The sequence below is a fragment of the Eurypyga helias genome, unplaced genomic scaffold (assembly GCF_000690775.1).
Source record: "Eurypyga helias isolate BGI_N326 unplaced genomic scaffold, ASM69077v1 scaffold4359, whole genome shotgun sequence".
In the NCBI taxonomy this organism is placed as follows: domain Eukaryota; kingdom Metazoa; phylum Chordata; class Aves; order Eurypygiformes; family Eurypygidae; genus Eurypyga; species Eurypyga helias.
In genome coordinates, this window is record NW_010273781.1 from 44,728 (window position 1) to 65,290 (window position 20,563).

Below are 20,563 nucleotides of genomic sequence, written 5' to 3' on the forward strand. Positions count from 1 at the left end.
TCTTTCAGAGCTTTGTATTTGAACAAGAGTTTATTCAAATCTGTAAACAGAATATGAGAATGATTTATTGCTGATTTTGAGTGGTCAAATTATTTTTAGTGTCCATGGGCTTTGCAAGGGGAGTTTGTATATCAGAACTCTATCAGTATGTTCAGACAACTTTTGTTATAATTAATTTTTTTCAAGGCTTTTCTCTATCTTTTTTCCAGGAATCCCAAGATGATTCAGCACTTCTGTGGCTGGATGAAATACAAAAAGGAATCAGTGATGCCAATAGCAATATAAAAGAAGCAGAATTCTGTAAGCATTAACTTGCATCTGTATTGCTCTTGGTTTTCTTAGTCTTGAAAACATGAAATTGGTGATCTACAGGGAAGTGTCAGCCCTTTAAATACATCAAAAGAAATGAACACATATTCTTTGTCTTACTGAAATTAGGATAACTTAAATGTCCAGGGGTGGTGGTGTTTTTGTCTAAAGTGGTAATCCTTAAAGGTTGGCTAATAATTTAGTGGATTTGGCTGTAAAAGTTACCGATATGACCAAGATTTCTCATGTCAGTGTGTTTTCACAAAGGTGGCGCAACAGAAGGAAATGTGAATGGGAAAAGATATACTGTTTGAAATTTTATTTTGCTTATATAAGACTGAAATCCCGCTACATGCTGTAAGAGCAAATTCTTAAATGTTTACTACTTTGCTTATTCTTATTTCACTATAATGCCTTTTATTAGGTGCTAACAAGTGAAAATTAAGAACGCATTACTTTTAAGACAGTATAAGAAACCACATGGGCTTTTTGGAAAAGCGCATGCTGTTCCAATCTGTAAAGAGGAGGAAACCTATAGGAAAAATGTTGAGGCATATCCTGTCTGAGCATTGTTTACTGGGTGTACTCAACACCTTCTGTGAAAGTTTGGAACTAATACAATTTTAGAAAAATATCCATAACATGTAACTTGCCACTGAGATTATTACCAGTGTAGAAACAAGCATGGCTGGGTGTATGGGGCACACTGGAGAGCATGCTGATGTCCCTACATGTTGCTGCCTGGGGCCAGCACAGATGAACTAAGACTGATAGCTTGGGATTCAGTATTGGTTCACCTTCTGCTTGAGCTGGCTTTGGGTGAGTCAGTGTCGCCTTCTTCTGCACCCTAAGAGTTTGTGAATACAACTGCTGAACTCGGTGCATCAGCCTTCATTAGTGGAGTGGGGCAGCCTGTTTACTTACAGGCAGGCTGTGTTGGTAGTTAGTGCTTTGGAAGTTGTGGGTGGAAGCAAAGACACACATCTAGCTATTACGAAATCTTCCATCCCTACTACAGAAACACTGAATGTAGTGCTACTGTTACTTTAGAATTGATTTAATAAGGTCCTCGTGTAACCAGCCAGATATACTGATTAGTGGAGTGGGGCAGCCTGTTTACTTACAGGCAGGCTGTGTTGGTAGTTAGTGCTTTGGAAGTTGTGGGTGGAAGCAAAGACACACATCTAGCTATTACGAAATCTTCCATCCCTACTACAGAAACACTGAATGTAGTGCTACTGTTACTTTAGAATTGATTTAATAAGGTCCTCGTGTAACCAGCCAGATATACTGAAGACACTTGAAGTAGTGTTGTAGGTCACGTATCTGTAGTGAAAAGCACCTGGCCTATGTTTTCCGAGATGGGGTCAGACACAGGTACGTTGTCCCAGCCCCAGCTGTACTTAGGAGTACTGATACCTCCTTTTGTGGACAAAAATATCTTTTCCTCCACGCCACCCAGAGGCATGAGGAAGCACCTGAGCACAGAGAAGGAAATGCATAGCTTAAACAGATGTAAGTTGAAGCTAAAGAGCAACTTAAAAACATCCTCATTTGTGTCCACTGGTGTAAAAGCATCAAGAATGTATTTCATAAATGGCTTGCAGAAATCAGCACAGCATTATCCATATATCGGTACCATGTGATGTTGCTAAAGGTAAGCCACCACTACATCTACTGGTTACTTGTAAAATCTTTTCATTTAGTGTGGCACCATGTTTGTAGTAAATGCACAGCTTTTCATAATGAAGTATGATCAGTAGAACTGTTTTAACAAGTCACTTGTGGAAATAATTACACATTGTACTCTGACCTCTGGGTTGAAAGGAAGCAGTGTCAGCACAGCACATTATTCAGAAGTGCTCTAGGATTTTGCAGCTAAAAATTGACATTTAAAATTTCCCCATGGCATAGAACCTGATACTTCCTGTAACAAACACATCCTCTCTCAGGAAGTTAGCATGTTGTGTTCACGTAGTCTAAACTTAGATCAAAACAAATGTTAATTTCCAAGTTGTGATCAAGCAGAACTATCTCGGAGTCTATTTTTGAAAGGCAAACAGCTACCCACCTCCCACTCAAGATTAATTTTTTTTCAGTCAGAACGAAGTGTGTTTTTCAAATTCCTGATGTAATGTTAATGAAATAAGCATCAAAATAAGAGAAGGTACTGGTGGCTGTACAGAAACTATTTTGAACCCTTCCAAAGTAATTTTTACTCCTTTATAGAAATACTAAATAATATTAAAATTGCGAAAGGCTTTTACAAACTGTCTTCCCTGTCAGTAAAGGACTCTGTGTTTAGTATCTTCATTTAGGAAGAAACATTCAGTAAATGCTGGTGTGCTTCCTAATTATTTGTGGTGTTTGCTCTACAGTTTGCATCATCTTACTTCACTTCTTGAATAATTTCAACCATTGTACCCCTTATCCAAAAAGAGGTTGGCCATATATCAGCTGTATGGCTTTCAAGAATAGACACCAATATCAACTTTGGCATGTATAGGAAGAGTTTATCTGTCAAAGCTGGATCTGTCCTGAGAGTCCATGTTATAGGAAAATGCTGATCTTTGGCCCTGTTGAGAGTTCAGGCTTATCACAACAGACAGCTGCATCTTTGTATATCTTAGCTCTTTGAAGGGAGGATGGGTGTGGAAAAGAACTCTTCACAGCGTTGATCTGGTCCAGACATCCCAATTGCTGCAGGAGCAGAGTGGCCCCCATAGTTCTCCTGCAGCTGGATATAGTTGAGCTCGCTTTAGCTTATAATTTTACAGGTCTTGTAACTTGGCCAAACACATGGCCCTTATTTAGAGCAACAGTCATAGTGTTAGTTGTTAACACTTCAGTGGGAAGGAATAATTTCTATAGAATTGGTGGTTTTCCGTACTAAGTATTTTTCTTACCTTTTCATTCTAAAACAAAGGAATAATTAGTTAAAAGACAAAAAGAAAAAGCCAGGCAGTAAGGGACCTACATAAACAACTACTAGCTAGACTGTGTGCTCTTTGTCTCTGTTACAATTTCCAGCACCCAACTATAGGATGAAGAGGAGGGGAAAAAAAGCATTCAGATACTGGTGACCAGCGTTGCCAGGGCACGTAGGACTGTGTATGAGTAGGGCTGAGCGCCCAGAGCCACCTGGGCCAGCAGGGGCAAGATGGTAACATGTGGCTTCCCAGTTTTTCCAGCTTCCTTGCTCTTAAGACCAAATGCCTGGGCAGCGTGATACCACAACTGTGGCACAAAGTCATCGCCAGTCTTGTGGACAGCACTCTTGTGCTTGGTACACATCTGTTTGTTTCAAAACACAGAATAGCAGGATGCTATCTGGTTGAATTCCAGACGCTGGTGGTGTGGTATTGTTTCTCAGTTGGCTGCCAGTACATTTGGAGATTGACCTGTTGCTGTCCAGCCAAAGGTACCCATTCCACTTCAGTCTAACCACAAAGAACTGTTTTTCTTGCTGAATTTCTCTCCTGCCAGCTCAGTCTCACACAGTGCCTCCTACATGGAGGCTGTTGACACTGAGCAACTTTTTGGTCAGCTCTGGCTGGAAAAAAATGTCTAGAGGCAGAGCACTGAGAGTGGGGAGGGATCTTTTTTGTATCAATCTGGATATACACAAGGTAGCGTTTGGTGTTGCAGTGGGAAGGGCAGCTGTGGGATGCCAAGGTAGCCAGATTTACTTGAGCCAGTATCTAATGTGTATGTTCTAGCCATATATGTCTATTCATCTGTTCCTCTGTGCATGGATCTTGAATTTAGATGTGAAAGAACAGCATTAAAGACCAGAGCAGCAGTTTTGAAAGCAGCATATACCTCTAGTGTGTAAGGCACTTTCAAATGGCATGTGCTGCTGCGTCTGTCAGGTGTGATGGTATCAGCTCCTCCAGTGATGTTGTGATGTGCACAAAGCAAAGGACACTTAAGAAGTCCTGAATCAGAGTATGGGTAACTTCCTATCACCTCAAAGTTTGAACACGCCTCACAGTATCACTTATGTGCCCCAGAAGCAATAGCTGTGTCTCTGTCAAACTCAAGGGTGTGAACTTGCTGCATAAGCTTTAGACAGGCTCCCGGAGGATGAGGACAAGAAAGGTTCACTTCAGGATCCCAGCTAGGATCCTGTTAGTGTTGCAAGACTTTGCTCAAGGCAATCTTTTTTTCTTCCTATTTTGCACAGTAAAAATGAATGTTAGGTTTTACAGCTTGTAACCAAATGACTTCATGCATGTCTAGAAGGCTCCCAAATGATCTGCTTGATGGCCTGTCTGCTAGGTCAGGCTGAGCGGGAGCGCACCTACTATCCCTAGCCTGGTGTTACTTGGTGTGGCACTTGATGGGAGCAGCTCTGCCTTCAGACTGCTCTCATGCTGCAGCTGCATCCCAGCCGGGGTGGAGTGCATGCTTCCTAACAGGCTTGCTGTTCTCTGAAATACTTGTCCTTACAAGCATGAAGGAAGCTGCAAATGAGTGAAGCACTGAATTGCTGTGTATGTCATGCTGTCTGTGTGTGCCAGCTTTAGAAGTCTATTATTAAAGTTGCTGGAGGCTAGAGCTGTGGGTACGTAGAATATAAACCACTTAAAATTTTTATGTCATTATTTTACCCTAGTGGCTGTTGGAACATCAATAATTAACAAGAGCTTGGAGAAGGGCAATTCACAGCCAATCTTGATGATACTGCAGTCCAAATTTGGATTACGAGTTGTTCCAGAGTGTGCTGAAACCTACTTTAGGAACCTCTCAGAAGCCAAGAAGCTGAAAACTAGAGAAGGTAAAAATGCTTCTGAATAGGACAGTTCCATATCTCCGTATCAGTGAGGCAACTGGAAAACTAGCACAGAAGAGGTTTACCTAAAAGTGCTGTAAACTGAAGAGTGCAGCTGCTGGCTCTTGAAATCTTTTGATTTATACTTACCCAAGCACTTTTTACATGATAGTGAACTGTTGCACACAGTGCATGCTGAGAAACAAGTCTAGCTAAGCCTCTCCAGAGTCTCAAACTAGTCTGAGTGAATTCGGGGCAGCTTGTCTGTGACTGTCAATAATAGACTAGTTCATCTTCTCAGTAATCGATGCTACTCCCTGATTTTCTTTTTCTCTGTTAGCAGATGCAGAGAAGGTTTAGACTGCCCACTTCAGTCTTATGGGTTACTGTCAAACATCAGGCCAGGCTTTGCCAGAGTGTCCATGGCCTGTTTATGGTCCCTTTGCATTGCTAGAGCAGCAGGTATCAGCAAAAGCTGGGGCTAGAATCTGCCCATAGCAAGATGATAGGATGTTATGTCATGTTAGAGCTGCAAGCTGGTCATAGTTAATGCAGCTGAGATTAGGTAACAATTACAAATAAAAAAGTTGCCATCAAGATACTACACTTTCTTCCAGTAGACAGGCATGTTTCATCATGCAGCATGAGTTCTAAGAGTGCGTTTTGCACAAATTACTTTATCAGTTTTACCTTGCGGCCTTTTGTCCATGAGGAAATGAGGCTTTTCCTACCTGTCAGGATACAGCTTTGTTTACCAAAGCACTAAAGAAGGCAATGACATGGATATAGGAAATGTCCAGTGTGAGCTAAGTGTCAGTAAGGCGCAGCACTCAGCCAGAAGACAGGAACATTTTTTTTTTTATAAACACAGTCTCAGTTCCACTTACATGAGTGATGGTGGAAGATCTTGGGCCTACAAGGAAGCTTGGTGGGGGGACTTTTTACAAGGGCCTGTAGTGACAGGACAAGGGGTAATGGGTTTAAATTGAAAGTGGGGAGGTTTAGATTGGATATCAGGAAGAAGTTCTTCCCAGCGAGGGTGGTGAGGCACTGGAACAGGTTGCCCAGAGATGATGTGGATGCCCCATCCCTGGATGTCTTCAAGGCCAGGCTGGATGAGGCTTTGAGCAACCTGGTGTAGTGGAAGGTGTCCCTGCCCATGGCAGGAGGGTTGGAACTAGATGGTCTTTAAGGTCCTTTCCAACCCAAACCATTCAGGACCAAGCACCAACTTGGCATGTTGGGGTTTGGAGAAACCAAAATGGTGGTAGATCCATACTAACCTCATAACTGTTTTGTTCTAGAAGAATAATTCTGATCGCAGAATCACTAAGGTTGGAAAAGACCAATAAGATCATCTAGTCTAACCATCAACCCAACACTACCAAGCGTTACTGATACATGTAGAAGGAAATTTTGAAAACTCTTATTACAAATGGGGCCAAGATATATAGAGACTTTGCATGTTAAATGGCCTCCTAGCAAATGTAGAGATGAAAAATGGGTAGGGAGAAACAGGACACAAATGTGTACTAACAGTATGTGTTGCATTTAGATTCTAATGAAAGTCCATGGATTAAACTTGTAATGAAAAACATATACAATTACTATTACAATGTGGAAACCGAGGAAGGTGCCTGTGTTGCCCCTGCAGGAGTTGTACCAAAATCATCATGGTTAACTGGTGAAGAAATCCAGGTAGGTGGCTGGAATGTTTGCTTTTATTGGAAATGCAGCATGAAAGTTTGAGAGAGAGGGAGAGTGGTAGCAAGACATGGCAATATCAATGCAAGAGGCTGTTCTGGGTGAGACTGAAGAGCGTATTAGTCTATTTTATGCTTCTGGCAATAGCAGCAACTTAAGTCTAAGCAGGCAATGACAGAACAGCCTCCTGTCTGATATTTGACCATGATTCAGGGACTCCCTAACCCAGGTTACAGCATCCTTTTAATGGCCAACCGCAGACACGATGGTAGGAAAGTCTGATTGATTTCATATCCTTTTATATTTTTTGGAGTTTAAACTGACCTATGACAAGGAATTTCATTATGTATTTGGGGGCAGGTGGAAGCATTGTTTTATTAAATGTAGTCATCTGACAGCATTCTCGTATCTCCACATTCAGTAGGATGAGTGTGATACCTATACTCTTGTTACTGTATAAGCATTGTGCTGGCATGAAATAGAACAAAGTAAAAAATAAATTGTGCAGAAGCTTATGTGATCTGTTTTGTTGCAGCACATCTACATTAGTTGTTTACTCTGCTGCACAAACAGCTGAAGTCATAGTGTAGGTACTTCTGAAGTTCTGACTGCAGCAATATGCGAGTGTGCTTCTCGAGAGAGAGCTCCCTGATTCAGTGAGTGCTCCTAGATGTCTGACTCCTACAAAAAAGTTTGCAAGTATTAAAAAGCATCACTATCTTAAAGTATAAAAAACCTCTGCATATCCAGCTGATTAACTGACCCTTGAAAGGAGATCAGTTACCCTTCATATAAAATTGAAGTGTTAGCAAAGTAGCTTTCCCTTGATACTGATTAAGATCTAGGGGTGAATCAGAGGGGTGTGGATAGGATGAGTATGCGCTGTACAGATGATGGAAAGAATAGAGTCCAAATTTCGGGTTGGTTTTGGCTTGAGGTTTTTTTGCTTTTAAATTACCTTTTTCTACGATTTCTTAACAGAGCATTGTTGGGCAAGTTACAGCAGATTACAATCGAGAGCAGCTGTGGCTTGCTAATGAAAACCTGATTGTTCAGCTGCAAGCCCAAGCAAGGGGATTCTTAATCAGAAAAAATTATCAGGAGAGAAAAGCATACCTCAGAAACCAGGAACCATCTGCCATCAAAATACAGGTATTGTACTAGAACAAGAACATAACCTGGCTTGGGCAACTTTCTGTATGTAATGGGTAATGTGGCTGATTACTGCCACTGATAAAATTCCCAAACAGGTCTGTCTTCCTGTCTTCATTAGCAGCAGCTGAAACTTCCACACTTACATGAGTTATTGTCCTCACTGGAATAATTGTTCTTTTAAATAACAAATCTCCAGTTTTAAAATAATGGATCATATCCACCTGCAGTCCAAATTACTTCCCTGAGAGAAGCTCAAAAATTCATACCCCTGGCTTTATTCTGAGGTGCTGAGGTTTTGCATGGTACGCCTAACTATACACAGTACAAGATTGGGAGATATCTTTTGCATATTGAAGCAAAAATTCCTTGGCAAAACATGACTTAAGAAATACATTCCTTTCTAGACTATACCCACTTGGAAGTGGTTTCCCTCTGCTCCATGAAGTCATAGCTGGGTAGGGAGTGGCAGCTGCCCTGGTATTCTCAGGGTAGTATATCTAGGGTGTCTTCAGTTTGCTGAACTCCAAAAGGAGTATAAAGGAAACTTTCTGCCGAGGGTGTGAACACTGACAAATGCATGTACACTGGTTTTGAAATACCCACCTCCTGTTAGAATCAATTTATTCCAGTCTTGAAAAACAATCAGTCATTCCCAAAATTATAGAAAATGTATAACCGCTTTTTTAATCTATTGTAACTTCATTTAACAATAATGATAAACACTTATACCACTAGTAGCTGTCAGTTGGATTGGCTTTTCATTTTATGGCATGGTAACTGAACCCAGCAAAGGACTGTATTGTTCTTTGAGGAATTCAGAATCTATAAACAGATTCAAAAATTTGAAGAAAGATAGGTAAAGCTATTCTCTGATTGGTTTCTGTGGGCATTAAAATAGAAATGGCTTATGAAAACACAAAAAGTAGAGGACAAGGCTGTTGTCACTGGTTGGATAGAGATGAAAGGCAATATATATTAAAGGCAGTGAGAGTAGCCTGTAGGCAGTGAGTGTTACCCTGTTGTTGAATTCCTTGCCAAGAGTTTGCTTCTCAGCTAGCAAAGGGAGAGCCAAGTGAGGGAACTGGGATGTTATCTGTGGCACAGGATGGTCGTGAGCGACTCTGGAAGACCACAGACTGTGAAGGAGACCAGGCCAAGAACAATGGAAGTTCAGCTAGGTAGAGGTCAGCTTTTGGATGTAATGGGCTGGCAGAGTCTTCCCCATGTGGGGTGAAGCCACTGACTGGGATGCCAAAGGATGAGGATGTATTGGTGATAAAAGTAAGGATAGCTTCAGAGGAGGAAAGGAAATAGCATTGGACAACAAAATGTTTGTACTGAGATCAGTCAAAATTGACATGAAGTGTATCAGGGACCCTTAAATATAGAGGCAAACTTATTTACGCCTTACGTACCTTTACTACAAGGGCAATTTTTCTCTATAGGATAAACACTGTTAATGATTTTAGTATATATGTAGTTTTTAATAAATAACAGTTTCTTACTAGTAATAATGGTCTGTGGGCTTTTCTAAAATAGGCTTTCTGGAAAGGATTCAAGCAAAGGAAAAGCTATGTTGACAGATTAAAGGTGTTTCAAGGCAACGTTGCTGCTATTGTTAAGGTAAGATCCCACTGTGTTTTGGGGCCTGAGTATGCTTCATCCCTTGGCTTTGCCCCCTACCACCTAAGAATCAGAAACTGGAGGGACTTGTGCTCCAGAAATTTGCATGGTGTTGAAAGTTGCTTAAATGACAAAAGCTTAATCTTGAAAGCTCTGTTTCTGACTTCTATCAGGCTTTATTGGACTTCAGTGGTTCATAATAGAGATTTTCTTATTGTTCCCTATCCACAATACTCAATTAGAAAAGATCTGAGCTGACAGTGTGTTATTTCATTAAAAGTTGTCAACTCTATCTGTCTGAAAAGCAATCACTTTTCTGAGATGCTAATGAGATAACTAGGTCATGAGTGGATCACAGATGGGATATTGATCTCCTCTCTCTCTGAACAGACTGGTTTACAATTGAGAGCCAAGATTTGAAGGTAAAAATGACTTCCAAAGATAATGCTACACATGGGTGATAGAGCCTTGAACTTAACTTGTTATTTTAGTCAAAGCCCATTAACCTGGTCACTGGACTGTAGGACTCCAGTGGCAGTCATCTATGGCCCCAAACACATGAGGACAGCACTCCTGCAGAGTAGGAATCTGTCAGAAGTGAGCTTAAAACACATGCGCAAAACAGTTGCGCAGTGTCTGTTAGGTTTTTCTTTAATTTTATTTCATTTTCAGATTCAATCATGGGTCAAAACGTGGCTAGCAAAGAGAGCTTACAGGAAACGGCTGCAATACTTCAAGGATCACGTAAGTCTTTTTTTCCCCCATTTTGAATGTGAAGCATTAAAATAGGGTAATATGACTGCACAGGCAGTTTTGGGAATCTCATAGAAGAGGGTGCAGGTTCTGCAGTGTGTTTCTGAGCAGAAGTGTGTCATAACTGCCTTCCTTTGCCTAATCTGGTCCCTTCCAGAACGATGAAATTGTGAAGATACAAGCATTTCTCAGAGCAAACAAAGCCAGGGAGGACTACAGAACACTAAGTAAGTGGTAGCAGTTGAATATTGTGTATTTGGGGAGAAGTATGTTACCATGTTCAGTCTCTTTTTTTTTTTTTTTTTTTAAAGTTTCACTTAGAATTTCTCTGTCACTTATTCCGCTTCAAAAGCATGTACAAGTGTTTGGGATCTGGTTTACAGATTACACTGTTTTGGATAGCTGTGCTTACACAGTATGACAAAAATACTGCTCTAGATGGCTTTTAATTCTATCTGCAGATCCAAAATTTTCTGCAGAGTGATCAGTTTCCTGAGAGCTTTAGAGGTGTGTTCAGTATTATGTCAACTAACAAACCTATTTACTTCAACCATAGTTGGTGCTGAAAATCCACCCTTGACTGTCCTGCGCAAATTTGCCTACCTCTTGGACCAAAGTGACTTAGACTTTCAAGAAGAACTGGAAGTAACAAGGTTAAGGGAAGAAGTGGTTACAAAAATTCGATCAAATCAACAGCTGGAGAAGGACTTGAACTTAATGGATATAAAGATTGGACTGCTGGTGAAAAACAGAATCACTCTTCAGGTCAGCAAGCTCTGTTTGGGCTCCTTTGGTAGCATGCACTCAGCCCTTCTGTGTATTGAAGGGCCTTAGGATTATACCATCACAGGGGGTTGGGGTTGGAAGGGACCTCTGGAAGCCATCTGGTCCAACCTCTCTGCTCAAGGAGGGCCACTCAGAGCAGGTTACCCCGGACAATATCCAGATGGCTATTGAATATCTTTGAGGGTGGAGAGTCAACAATGCCAGTGAGCAACCTGTGCCAGCACTTGGTCACCCTCAATTAGTTAAAATACTCCTGGTAAATTAAGCACTTTCTTTGTGTGTCTTGCCAAAATACCTTGTGCTACAAGTTACTCTATTCTGTCAGTTTGCTACCAAATGTCACTTTTTTCTTTTTTTTTTTTTTTTTTTGGCTACTTGTGGACAATAGTATTTGCTTTGCAGATTTTAAGCATATTTTCTGTGGTAGGATGAAATAGATTTCTGATCATATTCGAGAGCTTGTTCATTGTTAACTACATGATGGATGAGTGTTCACAAGATCATGTTTCCCAGATGGTCACTGTTGGCAAGCCATGCTAGTGACAAGATGAAGACATTCAAAAGACTGGCTAGTGAATAGAGCAGCACACTATATAAAGTTTCTAATAAGGGGTCTGGGACAAATACTGCATTTGGGATGGGAAAACGGTAATTTTTCAAATTTGCCTTTCTTGTGAATATATAACCTAGATTTTTGATCATCTGTCTGCAGGATGTGGTACTACACAATAAGAAACTGAACAAAAAGAGCAAAAGCCAGCTGGAAGAGATGGTTATGGTTGACAAACAGGGTATCAAAGGTTTGAGTAAAGAGAGGAGAAAAAAACTAGAGGCTTATCAACATTTATTCTACCTTTTACAGGTAAATCTTAAGTTAAAAATTAACATGGCAGCAAATTGCTAAAGGAAGAACTAAAAATATACTGCTTGCTTTGTTTTAGTGATTATAGTAGTAATTATGAAAAGATTTCCAGAGTAGTATGTAGACTGCTGCAAATACCGTGATCAACTTCTAATATTTCCTGTAGCTGAGAAAATGCATTGTCTTTTAAGAGTGCAAGAAATATAGCTGTTTTCCTCTTGAGAATAACCTCAGTCTGTACTGAAGCCAGAGAAATGTTTTCCTTCATATATCTTTCCGTGTTTGTAAATTACTGTCACTATTACTGTGCCTTCTATGTGATGGAGAGGAAGTTGCCTGCTATGCAGCTGACAGCATATAATGCATCTGTTCTTGTGCTCTTTCTATCTCATCTTAGTGAAGCTTTTACAGAACAATTTTAGGTCTTCCCAGGGCAGATGCTCTCTAATGCTTCAGTGGACATGTAGTATGCAATGGCTTCTTGGTAGATAGCCATTGTCATTTGGTTGAATGTCATTGTCATCAGATACATAGACCTGATGCACAGAGACTGATGTTAGACTTAGAAGACTATGGATGAAATCCTTTCTGGTGCTACTCAAAGATATCTAATTGTGCAGTATTCAGTGCTGCTTATGCATTAGGATTTGGAAAAGAAGTAAAGCCAGTGTGGAAAATTGACATGGGAATCAACATAAATGCTTTTGGCATTAACAGAAACGTAGAGAGTGCTGCCCCCACAAGTGGGGGTAGTTTGTCCTGGACAATAGTATTTTTGTCATTTGTTTGTTTTGTAGACTAATCCCACGTATCTGGCAAAGCTGATTTTCCAGATGCCACAAAATAAATCAACCAAGTTTATGGATACGGTCATCTTTACTCTATATAACTATGCCTCCAATCAACGAGAAGAATATCTGCTTCTCAAACTCTTCAAAACTGCTCTAGAAGAAGAGATAAAGTATGTTAATTCACAACAAAATTTCAGTTAATTTGTGTTGGAGACAGTTCAATGAATACTTCATACCTAAAAGAATGTGATGGTTAATCTTTAAACTGCCATAAAATTGTATACAGATTTTTGTTACTAGAGAAATTTTTCACTGTAACTTACTCATTAACCAAAGATATTTTCAATTAAAAAAAAAAATATTCTATGGTGGACAATACTTTTGTATGAAAAAAATACGCTGAGGTTCTTGGTTTTGTTCTTGAGTATTTAAGGGTGGAGAAACTCTTTCCTTTCTCTGTGTAAATGTGTGTTCTCAGTGGACAGTGGTGGCTTATCCTGAACAATTAAAAACCTATTTTATGCCCTTAACAGGTATTTGCTGAACAGGGCCTGAATCAGGTGCATATTAGCTGCCACTAACTATGCTATGTTCCAGGGACCTTATTATAACACACATAGATTCGCATAGTAGTTTCTATAATCTTGTTTTTGTATGAAAGCCTAAGAAATAGACTATATAAACATGCTTCGACATAGGAATAGGGTAACTTTAAAAGTGTGGATTTTGAAAATGTGTATAACTGCATCCATAAGCCAGATCTGAAAAACCTTCTGTTCTTGATACAGCTCTAAGGTAGACCAGATACAGGATATCGTTACTGGAAACCCCACCGTCATTAAGATGGTTGTCAGCTTCAATCGAGGTGCACGTGGACAGAACACCCTGCGCCAGCTCCTGGCCCCAGTAGTGAAGGAGATCATGGAGGACAAGACCCTCATAATCAACACTAGTCCTGTCGATGTGTACAAGTCGTGGGTAAATCAGCTAGAAATGCAGACTGGTGAGGCCAGGTGAGTAAGAAAGCTGGACATATTGTACCATTTAAAAACTTGAGGGATCCCTCAGTTCTGCTCTCCTTTTCCTTCTCTGACAAATGACACTTGTGCCCATTCATCCCTTCCCCATCTTCCTGCAGTACGATGAGAGGTTTTGGGGACAGGTGCCTGACACCTGTTATGCATGACAAAGGAGGATCACTTTCCTGCTCATGAACTTCAAAAGTCAATTACTTATATGTTCCCATGGAAGAATTTATAGCCTTTTTGCCAGGTTTTGTAACAGAATGGCATTAGTGTCCCAGCCTTTTGAGAAGCTATGCTGGGACTGGGGTGTGGAGATGCATGCCTTAAATTAGGATTCCCCTTTTGTAATTAAGGGAAGGTACATGATGATGTGTCCACCCTCACTTGAACTGCTCCCCTCCAAAAAAAAGGAAGCTAATGCATCTGAGTCCTTTGTTACTTAGCCAACTTCAACTATATTTGTCTGACCTTTCTTTCTGTTCACTGATGGCCCTTATGAAGAAAAAAACAATTTAAAAGTATTTTATTCTCAAATATATTTAGCCTGGTTTAATATCTCTTTGCTTTGCAGCAAATTGCCGTACGATGTAACCACAGAACAAGCGCTAACACACACAGAAGTGGTCAATAAACTGGAATCATCGATTCAGAGTCTGCGAGCAGTAACTGACAAAGTTCTCGCATCCATATTCTCTTCTCTCAATATGATGCCGTAAGTGCTAAGTTAAGACTGTACAAGCGGCAGTTTGTGCGCACAGTGAAGCTTCCCTTGAAACTGAGCCATGGAGATGCTTTTAAATTACATGACTTGTGATATGTGTCTGTCGAATGACTTCCCCAGCAGAGGGAGTGTTTTCTCCACTTGTCTTGTTCTCCACTCTGCTTTAACAGCCTTGTGAAAGTCTCCCTATACTCAAAATCTTTGTTTTCCATTATCATCTCAGCTTGTGTTTTAAGTGGCTGGGGAAAAAGCCAGTAACTGGGCTGACTAGAATGATTGTTTTATCTCATTTAAGTCTTTCCAATATTTTCTCTTTTCATCTGTTCTGCATCTAGTTATGGAATGAGATATATAGCCAAAGTTCTGAAGAGCTCTCTCCATGAGAAATTCCCAGATGCAACAGAAGAGGAACTATTAAAGGTACTATTAAAGGGCAGCAGCATGTTCATTTAATGCTGAAGGGGGCTTTTGATGACTTCTTGCTTTTTATTTTATTCTAAGGAACTGAGAACACCAGCATTTACAGAAAGAGTTTGTCGCTTCTTAGGTTATAGCGGAAGGGGAGAAGGGAACTCTTGCCACAAGCTAGCTGTCTTAATCTGAGTGCTCAGCAATCCTTATGGAAGACAGTGCTAAACATGTTTCGGATAGTAACTGTTCTTAGAGGGTTAGAGTTCATCTGAATCACCTTGAATTTTTTTTTCAGGAATCCTTACATGAAGAATAGTATGTTGTACTCCCCCACAAAGCTGTTAACGTATTAAAAAAGTTTGCATTATAAATACAACGAGGAAGGACTCTAAAAACTAATTGCAAGTAGATCTTCAAATAAATGTTAATGTAAGATGCTTGTAAAAGTTGTAGGAATTTGTACAGATTGAAAACTAAAGTTTAAGTGACAAGCATGATACTGGCACACCGGCCATCACTAATCTAACACAGCCATGGTGCCTCTTCAGAGGGCTTAGGGGAGTTGCTCCCTGAGTCTTCTAGTCAGCTAGGAGACCGACAGCTCTATCAAATTAAAACTATTTGCAGTACAATAGATGTTTTCATTAGTGTTCAATGAAATGAAATTAATACCTTGTAATTTTAGAACCAATAGGACTTCCCTATAATTTTTCAAAAAGACACTGTTCAGTGTTTAAAAAAAAGAATTTATATATCTTGGTGCCTAGAGGACTTCAAACTCCTCCGCTGAAAAACTAATTCTGCTTTTGTGTTTTAACAATGCATTGGAAATCCTTGCAAGCAGCATTTCTGGGGTACTTTTATCACTCCAGCAATATAGATTAAGGTATTGCTCAACTTATACTTCATTTGCTACTTAAGTTTTTTCATAAGGCACCCAAGTGAAATCCCTTAAATGTGTAAATTGGAAATTCTGCAGGTGAATACACATAAGATGAGGCAAATTGCAGAAAGTCCTGCCCGTTTCTGAGATAAGGAATGATATGAAGCCATCATCTGCACAATGCAAGTTACTGTAACATCACTATAGAAATTGCAGTTTGGAAAATCTGTTCTCTAGTCCTTTATGGCTGCGTGCAGTCTTCTTGAGAAACAATGGGCCTTCAAAGATGATCTAGTTTCACCCCTCCCACCATAGGCAGGGACACCTTCCACTAGACCAGGTTGCTCAAAGCCTCATCCAGCCTGGCCTTGAACACTTCCAGGGATGGGGCATCCACAGCTTCTCTGGGCAACCTGTGCCAGTGCTTTACCACCCTCTCCAGGAAGAGTTTATTCCTGATATCTAATCTAAATCTATCCTCTTGCACTTTAAAGCCTTTAACACTTGTCCTACCACTACAGGCCCTTGTAAAATGCCCAGCTTTCACAGAGATTTTGTAAGAGGTGGATCTTGTAAAAGACCAGTCTTCCAGTTAAACACATAGGTAACATGTATGTATCAGGAACCAATGCTAGAGGACGCTCTATGGTCTACTTCAGAAGTGGAAATCATTGATTATGTTTTGTAAAATGTAATTACTGTATGAATTCTTTTTGTTCAGATTGTTGGCAACCTCCTGTACTATCGCTACATGAACCCTGCCATTGTTGCTCCTGATGGCTTTGATATAATTGATATGACAGCGGGCGGCCAGATACACCCTGACCAGAGGAGGAACCTAGGCTGTGTGGCAAAAGTCCTTCAGCACGCTGCTTCTAACAAACTCTTTGAAGGCGAGAGCGAACATCTGTCATCTATGAACGCTTACCTCTCACAGACATACCAGAAGTTCAGGTCTGTAAAGCCCTCGCAAATACGTACACAGTAAGAGCTCGCCGCTAGGATGAGTAAGGCAGGTGGACTCCTTATTTGTAGGAATTCCCCGCTCAGAGTTTAAAAAGTTGAGTGTTCTGCTATAGAGAAATTCTCATTGCTGAGGAAGTTGAAGCAGGAGTAACAGGTTTTATTTCTACTTGAACATTACTTTGAGAACTGATCAACTCTGCCGTCTTGGTTGCAGTAAGGCTTCTTTACTGCAAACACAGATTGCGAGGGCGATGTGGGGTCATTCGTTATCCAGGAGAAATAATAATTCTTTGAGTCGTGGGGAGAGCTGAATGTAATTTCTGGGTGGGTGGAGGGGAAACCCCACCTTACTGGTCAGGAAAAAGTTGTGGTTCTTTGTTTTTATTCTTTCCTCTTTGCTGAGAGATTCCATGCACATTTTATTCCTTCATCTTGCACAGTCATAGGGAATTGCATGTTTTGCTACACTATGGGACAAAAGTTTTTTGGAATTATTGTCCATCTTTTTGGATGATTTCTGTTATTATCTTCAAGTGCTGAGTCTTGTGACAAACTCACCTTAAGAAGTTCCATCTTTACTGTCTGCCCGTCATGAAAATAAACGCAATGTTCATATAATGGGTTTCCTTGAGACATCATTCATGAACAAAAACACTTAGTCATTTTGTTTATTGAAATATTTAAGGGTGTGACAAACATGGAAAAAGAATATTGTAGAGAGAGCCTACTCTAGTGTTGGCCCTTTGACCGCTACAAAAGGAAGAATCCCTCTCCTAATTATACAAAACTGACTTTCTGGAGTGACTGCACTCTGTGCTTTAACTAAACCCTCCTTAGACACCAACACTGGCTGCTCTCAGCTACTTTTTTGCGTTGTACTCGCCCAGCAACTGCAATTGCAATATTTGCTTTGTTAAAAGCTACCAGCTCTGCCTAGATCTTATACTGTGCATTTATGAACTTGTGCAAGGATTTGTCCAAATCCTTCTTAAACTTTTGAGATCTGCCTCCACAACCCTCTCCTGGGGCAATAATTGGAAGTTGGCTATCTGTCGGTTAAAACAGTGCTTCCTTCCATTTATTTGAAATTGATATTTTCCTGCTAGTTTCACTGTATAACACCTTGTCCCATTATTGTGGGATTTGATGAATGACACTTGCACCCATCTCACGCAACAGCACTGTGACTTTGTACAACATAATTGTATCCCTCAGCTTTTCCTCTCCAAACTGAGAAATCCCAGCCCTTTTTTATTTTTCTTTTCTTTCTTTTTCTTCTTCCCCCCCCCAATACCAACTTTAAAGCTCCTCTGAGACTGAAACGCCCATACTCAATAGAACAGGGCTGGCACAGTGAAGGCACAGCAGCTCCTGCAGTATCCTTGTAGACCTCATTTAAACCTCTTCTCCCAGCTGCTCCAATTCAGGCTCTCTTGCTTTGAAAAACAAAGTGGTCTTCTGAGAGGAGAACCGTGCTGTTTTTTGGTTGTCTGTGCACATCCCTGAAGCTGTCAGTAGCTTGGAGAGACACGCGTTGTTATCTTGGGAAGCAGGTCTTGCTGTTGCTGTATGTGCTGGTCACGTCAAAGTAATGCTTCAGCCATAACTTGCACATTTTCCCCTTGTTATTCTTGCACGTATAAACAGTACCACATTTTCCATCGATTTCAACTGCCACTCAAATTGTGAGTAATGGTGAATTAAACATTTGTAGGACAAGGGGTAATTTTGTGTGGCTATTTCAAATAATTTCTTCTAGCACACTTCATACTACAAAATGCCGTCTTGAAATCGGAGGGTCTTTCTGTGGAAATACTTTCATAACTTCCAAAGCATTAAATACAGACTTTATTAATGTTCAAAATTTACCATGTTATCACTTCTTGTTAAATAGGGAGATAAAATATTACCTTTAAAACAATATTCCACCGGCTGTCCAAGAAGGATGGAATGCTTTGTCATTTGTATTGATGTGTAAATGTGCTGCCTCCAAAAGCTTCCTCTAAACACTAAGTGTAGATTGCAGATTATAAGAGAAATATAATGTATGTCAAAGACTCTATTGTAGGGTTTTTTTATACAGGCTAATTAAATTGAATTTATAGGGCACAACTATTGAAGTCTTTCTATTTTTCTCTTAGGAATTTTTTTCAAGCAGCGTGTGATGTTCCTGAACCAGAGGAGAAATTTAATATTGATGAATACTCTGACATGGTGACCCTTAGCAAACCTGTCATATATATCTCCATTGAAGAAATCATCAATACCCATTCAGTAAGTCAATGAATACACCAGTCAGCAGACTAAAGAGTATAGATTACTTGCATCAAACAGTCTATGGGGAAGGCTTAGTGTTTGTTTTTCCTTTTAAAATAAGTTCTTCAGTTCATCTATGAAATGGCCTGGAATTGAGTATTAGATTGCATTTTTCCTAGAAGACTTCTTCCATTTAAAAGCATCATCTTGAATAACAATTAGAATATAACATTTTCTGGTAGGAGGGAGGAACGTTTTTTTTCTAAACTAGTGTGGGTGTTCTAACCAGTTTTTTTAATACTTAAAAATAACTTTCCTGTCTTGGCTAAGACAGTGACACCAATTTGAAAAAGTTTATTTGACTCTGGGAACAGATGAAAATTCAGTGTATTTCATGACTGGCATTCCGTCGTATGTTTTGTTGGAAGCAGATGCAAAAGCCTGATTTAGAAGGACAGAAGCTGCGGCATCCTGTTGTTTGTTATCGTGGGTAAAGTACAGATTAACTGCAGTTTGTAGTTATGACTCATTGTGGTGTAAGTTAAATGGTCCACATGGTCCTCCTGAAGTTGGGATACTACTATCTGTTTCCTGGCTTGCAAACTGTCCCCTACACTCCATGCTGCCCCTTCCCCTCAAAAAAATGCACCCCAGGAAACAAACGCCTCCCAAAAAAGCTCACAACGAACCTCCCACTAATATTGTCAGATGCACTATGGAAAAGGGATAGAATACCCAACTGTCAGTAGGCCACATCACAAGTTTAGCTTTATGCAAGTGAAAACTATAATAGCCTAGTCTCCTAAAAGCATATTTTCTGGATTGCATTGTGCCTATTTTTAATTTTTTTAAGGCATAGACCTATGCCTGCATGTTTATAATCAGTGGTTATATTTAAACATTGGTCTTCGTGAAATATTCCTTTTGGTGGGTCTGTTCCATGTCTAATATGTTAACTGATCCTAATGTGACAAAGTATTACTATGCAATTTTATATTAGCTGATAAAATACTCCACAAAATCTGAAGTAATTTAGTGACAGTAAATTGCCAAACAAAGGAGGTCAAGGAGATGGTTTGTTTTGATAACATGACTATGCACTCTTGTCTGCATGGAGGAAGCAAGCAATTATGTCTTAGGACTGTACATTATCTGTGTACAGCATATTTACCAGGTGATGCTCCTTGTCCCATGCTAACTCATCCACCAAACCTTCTGTGTCATCTCCCTTGGCACTTGCCTAAGCTTGATTTTCACTGCACATCTCTAGGATGTAGCTGGAATGAGGCACCTGTTGTATTCATCAGCTTTGGTTTTTGGTGCTTTTCCATGTATCTCTTGCCTTCCCTTCAAAGAATTTGTCCTGTGAATGTATTTTTCATTCTGTACTTGTATAGCATGAAGCAGTGTGGAGATTTCATCCGTACATAGTCTTTCTCAGCAGTTCTCACAGTGTCATAGTCAACATTATGTGCCGTAAGGGGTAGCTGCTACATGTAAGAGAAGCTTTTTTTTAAACAAATTAATGGTTATGAGCTTATAAT

At 40.1% G+C, this 20,563-nt stretch overlaps 1 protein-coding gene across 2 annotated transcripts in view; it reads left to right on the forward strand.

Annotated features, from left to right (window-relative positions):
- The window catches only part of IQGAP2 (IQ motif containing GTPase activating protein 2), a 60,435-nt gene that overhangs the window by 29,321 nt on the left and 10,551 nt on the right, over positions 1-20,563 (forward strand). For both annotated transcript variants that reach the window (XM_010159586.1, XM_010159587.1), the window contains exons 12-26: positions 210-300; positions 4,928-5,089; positions 6,639-6,781; positions 7,769-7,939; positions 9,482-9,565; positions 10,238-10,309; positions 10,476-10,545; positions 10,875-11,083; positions 11,817-11,966; positions 12,764-12,927; positions 13,546-13,770; positions 14,354-14,494; positions 14,839-14,923; positions 16,519-16,751; positions 18,905-19,037. In XM_010159586.1, the coding sequence (XP_010157888.1) occupies positions 210-300; positions 4,928-5,089; positions 6,639-6,781; positions 7,769-7,939; positions 9,482-9,565; positions 10,238-10,309; positions 10,476-10,545; positions 10,875-11,083; positions 11,817-11,966; positions 12,764-12,927; positions 13,546-13,770; positions 14,354-14,494; positions 14,839-14,923; positions 16,519-16,751; positions 18,905-19,037 (2,133 nt within the window). The remainder of the gene's footprint in view (positions 1-209; positions 301-4,927; positions 5,090-6,638; positions 6,782-7,768; positions 7,940-9,481; positions 9,566-10,237; positions 10,310-10,475; positions 10,546-10,874; positions 11,084-11,816; positions 11,967-12,763; positions 12,928-13,545; positions 13,771-14,353; positions 14,495-14,838; positions 14,924-16,518; positions 16,752-18,904; positions 19,038-20,563) is intronic.